General features: G+C 40.7%; 1 protein-coding gene across 1 annotated transcript in view; it reads left to right on the top strand.

Moving 5' to 3' along the window:
* Positions 1–3,721, top strand: part of LOC103773442 (dnaJ homolog subfamily C member 1-like) — a gene marked incomplete at its 5' end in the record, with an annotated part of 15,097 nt that extends 11,376 nt beyond the window's left edge. The window contains 3 exons of the mRNA XM_008940810.1: positions 1,451–1,499; positions 1,984–2,462; positions 3,509–3,721. Of these exons, the coding sequence (XP_008939058.1) occupies positions 1,451–1,499; positions 1,984–2,462; positions 3,509–3,577 (597 nt within the window). The remainder of the gene's footprint in view (positions 1–1,450; positions 1,500–1,983; positions 2,463–3,508) is intronic.
* Positions 3,722–10,016: the final 6,295 nt, after the last annotated feature.

Genomic DNA, 10,016 nt, shown 5'->3' with positions numbered 1-10,016 from the left:
AAAGGCCACGCCGCGCAAGTCGAGGGTGAAAAGGGGGGGGGGGGGGGGAGGAACCAAGCAGACTAGAGTAGAAGCTGGTCCTACCAGAGTATTTCAGCTGTTGAAGTACTCAATTATGAATCTTGTCACAGAACAAAAATCCTGAATCTTCATATTTTATTCTTCTTCCAGCAAAGAGCTGTACAACCCCCTGGCAGGCTTGCTCTCTGGTGCTGTGCTGTGTAGAGGGTAATTGTTAATGTTAATGTTAATGATCCCACATGGAGGAATTTCTGCCTTTGTAAGTGATGTATTTTTTATTTTTGCTCTGGGGAGCACACTACCAACTGCCTTACGCTGAACGGATGGTGACATCTCAAGTCCCCAGGTCAGGCTGCAGGAAACACAAGTCACCCATACCAGGTGGCATCAGTTCTGACTCGCTGTGTGCCTGTTTACATTGGAAGGTCTATTGGATTTGGTGTCCCAGACTACTTGCTTAAATTTCTAGCTTTTTCAGAAAGACTTCCAATTAAAAAAAAAAAAAATTTAAAAAAAAAAAATTGAAGTCTGGTATTCATAAAGCATTTTCAGTGATCAAAAAGTGTATATATTTCTTTTGAGTACTACATTTTAAGATGCTGTTACATGGTACTTGAATTTTGGATTCTAGATAACTTTATATAACACAGATGCAAAATGATTAAATTTTTCATGAAGCCTGTCTTTTTTTGTTATCTATAGTGAGGTCTAGGAATTTGGGACAGGGAAGCTCCTCATTCTAGGTAGGGAGAAAGCCTGTTTATTTTCTTACTTAAGTAGAAATGAAAATGCTGAATCTGGCATGGCTTTTCTCCCAGGACAGAGATTTCAGTATACATGGAGAGATTGAAGCAAGCAGCTCTCCATCCTTTGGATTCTCACCAATATTTTTTTTTTATATTCCAGAAGTATCAGGACATAGGAGGTGTCTTTGCTGATCTTTGGCAGACAAACTGTTATATTTTATGTTGGGTGTGAATGCCTGTTTGTTAGCATGCTTCATCATCTGGACCTACCTGGGTTAATTTCTTACTTTGTTTAGTATTAAGAAACTGATATATATATATAGAAGATAATTAATTTGTTTCCTTCCCCCCCCTTCTTGTGGTATTTTAGGTTACAGACTTAGGGTTTGAAAGAAAACAAAATGAGAGTATAAAATGTGATGTATTATGGTGATAGTAATAGAAATGTATAGCATTGCTTACATTATTTTAATAAGCTGGGAATGTTTAAGAAAGGGCAAAGTCTAGAAAGTTACTTTTTGTCAGTCTGGGATCTATATATGAACAAAGCCAGCAGAAGAACATCAGTCTCACCATATTTAACGTGTGTTCAGTGCTGGTATTTTGCAGTAAGCTGCTAATAAATTCTTTAATAGCCCAAATAATGTAATTTTTTAATAGTCCTTTTTGTTGTTTTCATGCAGGTTACCATGAAAGCCAAACAAGTGAAGGATTCTGTTACATATACACCAGGTGTGTGCTACTAGATCCTCACTGATGCTTATAAAAAGCACTATATTTGGATTATAGCTGTGCAAATAGAGCCTTTCTGTACCTTTCGGGGCATGCTTTGCAGAGAGCTTTGCAACCTTACCTTACATGGAGCAAAGAGAAGATCTGATGAGTGTTGTGAGGGAATGTTTCCCTTCTTTAGCCACATCCTCTCAGGCTTTCTTACTCAGTTTATTGTGGCTTTTGTTCAGGCTGTTGTGTTTGCGTGTATCAGGGTGGTAATTTACTAGTACTTCACATATAACAGATAAGCTCAATATTGGCAAAGTTCATCGCTTCTTAGCAAATATCTTGATTTCTTGATAAGCATTTTCCTTAAGATCTTAATACAGAAGAGCTTTTTCTCCTCTGTGCTATCTTGAGTACCTTTTGTTTGTGGGCAGTTCTCTGCTTGTTTGTGGTTTGTTTCATTTTTTCAGAAGTATAACAACAATACTTCTAACAGGTGTCATTAGGCTCTCCGAGCTTAAAACCCTGGCCCAGAATTCCAAGAATGTCAAAGTCAACGTGAATTTGCCAGACCACATAATCACCCAGCGAGAAAGGGAAGAGGAAGAGGAGGAGATGGGGAACTACGATCATATCCCAGAGCAGATGGATGTCCAAATAGATCAAAAGGAGACTGTGGCAAGTGAAACTAGATATCGCAAACGAAAAATTGTCAAAGCACCTGAAATGACTCTGCCAGCAACAAAAGAGGTACCAGAAGAGAAGGGCAGAGGCAGACGTCAGAAAGATTTTGATAACACTGAGCAAGAGGAAGAGAGTGGTGATGAGAGCAGAAAAAAAGAGAAAAGCCGTGTCCCAGAAGAACTGTGGACTCAAAATCAACAGAAACTTCTCGAAATGGCCTTGCAGCAGTACCCAAAGGGAACAGCGGATCGCTGGGATAAAATAGCCAAATGTGTTCCTGGAAAAAGCAAGGTATGCTTAGTTTTTTTTGAACTATAGTATAAATTGATGGGAAGCATTTTCAGTTTATGATTACCTTAAGAACTGAGGGTCAGTGCAGAAAGGTGAGGTCTTTACTCAGCCTATCAGTCCAGACATAATCAACCTAAAGAGCATTACTGTCATGTTTGTTGTTTTTATTTAAAGTATATTTTCTTTTAATTCAGTTTATCTATTACAGATAATGTTGAAGTATCTCCTGTCCCATTTAAAATACCTACCTCTCCTCTGCCTTTCAGATCTTCAATTGCAGGACAAATTAGATTTTAAAACAAATTTTGAGTCAAAGTTAGTAACCAAATGTTGGTGAGCTGCTTTGCTTTCACTTGTACAATACCTTTCTCAACCCATCTCAATGAACAAACAAAATAAATAATCCATCTGCAAGTGTTAGATGCTCAATAATCTGTCTAATGTTCTTTTTGTAAGTATAATCTTTTTCAAATAGCGTTGTCATTGATAGAGTTGGTCTGTGCTAGATTTTGTAATGGTTGTGATAGCTTAGTTTGCTTGCTTCAGTCATTGTAGCTGCAGAAAACCCAAGTTTTATTTGTGCCAAACGCAGTGTGAGAGAGTAGGAAACGTGGTGGGGGTTGAGTGTTTCTCTGAAGCTGTTGGGCAGTATCTGGTGTCAGTAGGTACTATGTTAGTGACCACAAAGGCTTGTCTTATCCTATCTGCACTGTGGCTTGTGCCAGAATAACTGTTCTGAAGCAGGTACCATAGTACAGCTGTTTTAACAATTGCTTTTGCAGTCGTTGTCAAGAAGTACTGGGCAACTGTTGAATTTCTGTGCTCTTTAAAGAGGGAAATTATCCATTAAGAGACAGAAGTTGCAAGTTCATTTTTCTAATGCGTTCTTCACTAGACATATTCTCCTTCTGAAATTCAGTGTGCAGCTTAACACAAAAAAACACACAACCCCCAGAACCTTGCTCTTCTTCTAGAATGAGGCAGCCTGTATAAAAACAGTACTAAAATACCAAGCTTTAATTGACTGTTTTGTTTTTCCTTTTTAGGAGGAGTGTATAGCAAGATACAAGTTGCTTGTTGAACTGGTACAAAAGAAAAAAATGGCTAAAAGCTGAATGTTCTGAGCAGAAGATATGTAGCTCATCTTTGTCAAAATTGGATTTTAAATCTCGTGCGGGAAACTGCATTTTTGTACCTCTACTTCTATATGTCATGTGCCTTAGTAAAAGAAAATATTAATAAATCTTATACCATCCTACCCATTTGTGTGTTGAAGAATGAAGGTGTATTTTTGTGTTGGAGAGCTGCTAGTGCAGTTGTGTGATAACAATGTAAAGACTTAAAAATCAGTGGACCTTCAGAAAAACCCACACTGAACTGGTAGGTTTACAGACAATGTATATACAGAATATAAAGAATTAATATTTCTTTTGAAAGAGAGAATTGATCTGAAGCTGCTAAGCACAAGAGTAATGATTAAACTCTGCACTCAAAATGTATTTTTCTTGCAGCTATAAATCCAAGACCATATGCATTTCAGCATGTCTGCTGCTACATGAAATCTCTAGTCATTCTAACAATATTTTGAGATAAGTGATATTTCTAATCATTATCTTCCATGTAAATTAATGTGCACCTGCAATATATAATACTTTTTACTAATCCTGCAGACTAATACACAGCGATATTTGACAGTGCTGTTGATAAAGTTGAAATGGGTAAGAATATATAAAGCCTTAACTTCTTAATTAGAAATTAAAATATATAAGGCGTATATTTCATGAGCAGTTTTTAAGTACAGAATAGGATTTAAAAGTTAACACTGGGCTAAGAGTTCTCATATTGGGGTGGTTTTGTATGCTCTGGATTCAATAATAGTTTGATTTTATATTTGGAGAAAAATTAATAAGGGTTATTATTCCTTGCTATTTTGTTTTTCATAACTGGGGAAGTTATACCAAGCTTAAAATGCTGGAATAAAGGATATTTAATGGGCTCAGCATTATATCAGAAACTCTGAGAAGGAAACATTATGGACTTGCATTTTTTTAAAGATTTATATACTACTCAATTCTGATTTCCAGGATTCTAATAAGATTTTGAGCTTTAACTCAAAATTAAAATGAAAAATTAGAGGATTGTGTATCTGAGCTCATCAGAATTTCCTGGCTGGAAATCTGTTAACTTCCTGCCATTTACACTGTTGAATTTCTGCAGTAACATTGCCAGTTGTGTTGCTTCTGATAGATCATCATTTCACAAAATTTAATCCCATTCCCATAGAACTTCAAGGGAGAAGTATTTAGGGAAGATAATAGTGTTAATAAAAAAAGAATGTTAGTTGGCAGAAGTAATGATATTATGGGAACTTACTTACTAGACACAAAATAATGCATCTACATTTCATTTCACAGAGAACTTCACAGGTTAACTGCATTGAAACTAAAGAGATTTAGAAGCTGTGCTATCACCTCTGTATGCTAATTCTGTGCCACAAATGCACCTATGAAGGAAGAGTCTTAAGTGAGATCAAGTGAGCTATTTTCAAGAGTTGTTATGAAATCTAAAGTTTAAAAGAAGTTATTAGTCATACAGAACACTCAAAACCGTACACTTGCTGTAAAGCAGGGCAGTCAAAATGGCTATGAAGAAAAGGGGCTATGGTTAGGTGAGTTGGTGCAAATTAACTTGGGGCAGCATTGATTGGGCTGGGTTGGAAGAACATGAGTGAATGGGGATGTATTGTTCATTTAAAAAAAATAGTAAAATGGTAATTGGAATATTTTTGCTGTTTAAAAAAAAGGAAGCAAGTCATTGGAGAGTGCAGCCTCTGAGGATAAAAGTCATCTTTCCTTTCCACCCTGGATTTAGAAGACTTCACCTGGAATGGTGTGCCTGGTTTTGTATATCACACTTCAGGGAAGATGTAGACCCATGAGAAGAGAACAGAGAGGATGATCCAAGCTCTACAAAGCCTGGCTTGCTAGGAAGGACAGAAGGAATTGTGTTGGTATTTGCTTTGCACTAGAGAGAGAGCACGATAAATCTTAAAGCACGTAGGAGAGCTTTGCACTTGGGTCATCTCTGTGTCTCCCTGGTGTAGTTAGTATGGAACTGTCACAGGTCTGTTGTGGCTGTGAATAATAATGATGTCTGGAGCAAGAAATAGTTTAGTTAGATATTGGGTCAGAAAAATCCAGTGGCAAATGTAGTAAGGTCTTGGAGAACTTTGATACCTTTATCACTGGGAAACTTTAAAAAAAATTACATGTCTAAGAGTATCTGCTCAAGGTTTGCCCTGTCACTACTGTCTGTGTGGCAGTAATTCCATGCTGCCTGCCAACACCTCCAGCTTCTCTCTGCCCTAGACTTTTTGAATGGGATTGAAGGAAGAACGGTGAGCACTACTTACTGGTAAGAAACTTCTTGGCTCTTTTGTTGTTTGTAAGAACAGTTACACTGAGAAACTTGAAGTGGTGCTTCTGACAAATGCAGTTTGGCTAATGGAAGATCTGTAAGGATGGGCAAAGACTGTATGTATGTGCCCTTCTGTCACGCTTGTCAGGTTGTTGTGTACCTTAAGTGATGGATGCCAGTGTCTAACCACAGGTGCTGCTCATGCCTGGATGGAAGGGAATTGCTGGATTGCATCTTTATTGCTTGAAGAATCAAGTGCCTGGAAGTAGAGGTGAGCTGGCTGTGTAGGAGAACTGCATTGGCCATTTTGCAGTGGACTGCACCATGAATTGGTGGCAGGCCCAACCATCTCACCCGCAAGGCACTGCTGTGTCACCTGGGTGTCTCACACGGAGCAGTCTGGCAGTGTAGTCATGGGATGAGGACCGTGCATCTTGTGTCCAGCCTCTGTGCATCTGATCTCTGCAACCAGATGCTCAGAGATCCTCATCTAGGAAGGGATCCTTCATGTGCTGTAGGCTTTGTCCCAGCTCTATCTGTGTGAATAGCTTCACATTTGGCTCCTCAAGGGCCACAGGAGGCCATAGTCCTGCCTAAGTTTTAGCTTTTGTGTTTAGCTGTGGGGAGGAACGTGGTATGGGTAAGAATCCAAGAGCTTCAAGGCCTCTCTGGGGGGGTTGCTAGGTGTTTGCTAGATGATGAGACAGTACACCTAGGCTGTGATGGCTGAGGTCAGGTGTGATGCTTGCTAGAAGCCACAGCCAAGCTAGCTCTGCGCTTGGGTCTGGCCCCCACCACCAAGGCTAGTTTCTCTTAATCTTTCTGTCCATGAAAATCAAGGTCACTCCAGGCTTGAGTTATAAGCTATTTTCTCAGCTCCTGTTCTAGCACTTGGAATACAGATTTCCTCTAAGTAATGTTGACATCCGCCTGATAGCAAAATGGGGGTGTGGGGGGGGGGGGGATGGGTGGGTGTTTTTTTTTCTTTCTTTCCTTGGCAGTTGTGAGCTGTAGCCCAAGGGGCTTTTGCACTATAAGGAACTTTCAGGCTTAGAAGGTTTGTGCTGTAGCTTCTATATTGTGAGTTGGATGTAAATGAGTCAGATCTGAGTCTGTTTTGGGAATCTGTGGATGTCCCTGTTGCTGGGCTAGACAGATGCTATGGAAGGGGCCTTTGGGGTAGGGTAGGCACATTTGGGGTAGGGTAGCCAGGGAGGGCAGTGTTGCTGCTCCATGCTGAGGGTACAGCCCAAATGCCAAACAAAAACATCAGAATTTTGTACAGTTACAGCCCGACTACCATACACAACTAGATCAGTAGAATACGCTTGAGATGCTGTGAAGATTCATAGTGCTCTAATTTAGGTTTCGGTCTAGCAGAACGACTGACAGATACTGTTGTGTAATGTTCTGTAGCTCTAAAGGTTTGGACTGTATTATTCTCAATTTTACATCTGTCTGTGTATGAACTAATTAAAAAAAAAAGTTGCTTCAGGGAAGATTTTGTCATGTGACCTCTTTATGTGATGCCAGGGGCCTGTGCAGCAGCTTGGGCCGCTTTGGCATCAGAGGCCATATTGGCTTCTACTGAACTGGTGCCAAGTCAGCCACAGACTATCACCCTTGATGGCAGGGTCTGCAAAATGATTGAAACAAGGTTGGTTTTGACTGCATCTGGCCCTCATGTGAACTTGGCTTTGATGTGGTCCCTTGCTTTAAAGGGCTAGTGACTTGGATTTTTGGTTGGATGTCAGAACCATCCTTTTCATTATTTCCCTGCTGTTGATTTTGGTCCACCAGGACTTTGCATACTAGAAAACATCCATTGCTATCCTAGGCTTCTGGCAGCAAGCTCTAACAAGCCAAGATTTTAAGAATGTCCCGACGTTGACAATTTCACTAGTATTTCCAACTTTGCCCCTTTCATGCTTCTCTACATCTCACCAGGACACCAATACCGGAGGTTAGGCACTCTCTTGCAAACGAAACAGCAGGATGGACTTCCCACTTTTACTGGTTTCTGTGGTCCTGCTCCAATGGGAGCAACATGACTTCCTGATACCCCTTGTGTGTCAGGTAAAGTTTTTGGCTTAGCCTAGGTCTGTGAATAGCTCAGCAGTGACGCAGCCCCCCAGGCGATGGTTGCAGTAGATGGGATGCTCAGGGCTCCCTGGAAGGCCTGGTGCTGGTGGGCATGCTGGGCTTGCCTTCCCCGCACACTGCTGCCTCCATAGGCATGTCTCGTGGCCCATCGGATACACGCTGCACTCTGCCGCCCTAGCACAGACCAAGTGTCATTGCCCTGGGGAGCCAGAAGAAAGCCTGTACCCAGTTCTAGAGCTTGTCTAGGCTGGGTGCAGGTTGCATCAGCAGAACTGCCTGGTCTGATGAGCCTCTTCACCAAGGAGCATAAAATATTCATTGACCGCCTCTGGAATGGAGGGAATTTTTTTATAGCCTCGATGGCTGAGGAGCCGTTCAGCAGCCAGGAGGGTGGGGGTTAGCCACGCCCCCAGCTGTGCCCGATGATGTTTCACATTCCCCTAGGCCTAGTTCTGAGCTTCCTCATTTCACACCTCTCTGTTCTCAGGACTCCAGTTTTCCCCATTTGAAAGCAAAACAAAAATAACAAACCCTCAGGACCAGAGCAGATGGAACAATCCAGAAATGGCCCAGGCCTACAGCAATGCCATCATCCTGCAGCGTGTGCCAAAGCCAGTCCAGGCTGCACCTGAAGAGCAAGGAAGGGACTAAAGATCATGAGGAAGCCAGAATGCATACCTTGGCTGCCCACAACCTCACGCTTTCTCTCCAAGTGACAGTATGAGAATGGTCAAGTTCCTCCTTCCTGCCCAGGAAATAGAAGACCAGGAATTCAGCTGCATGTCTACCAAGCCCTTCATGGACAATAAGCAAGATTCCCGTAAAGAACTTTGAGATGGTTTTACAGAAAATACAGTACAAAAATTACAGCAACAGAGGCCTCAATCACCTCAACACGGGCACTGTGCAGATAAAGAGCCCGTCCTGTCTCCACACAGCTCTCACCAAGTTATTTCAAAATGGACGGGGGCCATTACCACAACAGCTCACTCCTCCTCCTGCAGCTTCACAGTCATCTCTCTTGGAAGGATGAAAGCAAAAAACTGATGTCGGACTATGGCCCAGGGCTGCAACCGGACGTTTAACACCCAGTAAGCAAAAACATCCCTGGAGAGGGCTGCAGCTGCATCGGTGACTCTTGAAAGAAACATCTGTATGTGAGAAACATTTTTTAAAAGTTTGTTGAAATAATTATTAGTGGCCCTGTGCAATTGAAATCCTTCCTGTCATGTGATGTTAACAGAAATACTCCACTGTTTTCTATGAGACCTATGTGCACACAAACAATATACAACTATAAACATTATTAAAGTTTATTAACAAAAGCTTTGTACATATCTTTTCATACACTTGGAATTTTACATCTAGTGAAAATAACAGCACATTTCCATCTTACCTTTTGTACAAATTGTTACAGAATATCCACCAGTGGGTTGAGTAAGTAAAATAAACCACTGGTTTACTTTTGTAGATACTTTACAAAAGTGATTTGTGACATTTTAAAAAAATTTCCCAGAACATATAAAAATAAATTATTTTTACTTTTTCAATTAAATCTACTAATTAGAAATATTACAAATCAAAATATCAATGTTTTCTTATGAATTCTTCACAATACAAAACAGATTCACAAAACTTTATTTACAGAAATGAGGTAAGAACTGTGCAATGTTTAACTAAGAAACATATTGCAGAATTAACATGTTCTTCCAAATAAGTACACAGTGGAGGTCTAATTACAGCTGGGTCTCTTCCTCTAATACTTCCCACCTTACTATTGATTAGTGGTCATTACCCCCCTTCGGCCTACTGTCCTTCACCATACTGCATAGACTCACGCTGTGAAATCAGCTGCTGTTGGAAGCGTCCTAACACGAGCTCACGCGTTTCAACCACTGGTAAGTTTTAGTGGGAAATATTAACTCACTTTTTTGGTAGTTTCTTAGTGAAAAGTGACCCAGGTAACAATCTGCCTGAGCTATCTGCAGTGGTATAAACACCTCTAGTAAAGGCAGAACAACAAGGCTGCTGGTG

Source organism: Merops nubicus, unplaced genomic scaffold (assembly GCF_000691845.1).
Source record: "Merops nubicus isolate BGI_N331 unplaced genomic scaffold, ASM69184v1 scaffold3245, whole genome shotgun sequence".
NCBI classification, from domain to species: Eukaryota; Metazoa; Chordata; class Aves; order Coraciiformes; family Meropidae; genus Merops; species Merops nubicus.
This window is presented reverse-complemented; position numbering and strand designations above follow the sequence as displayed.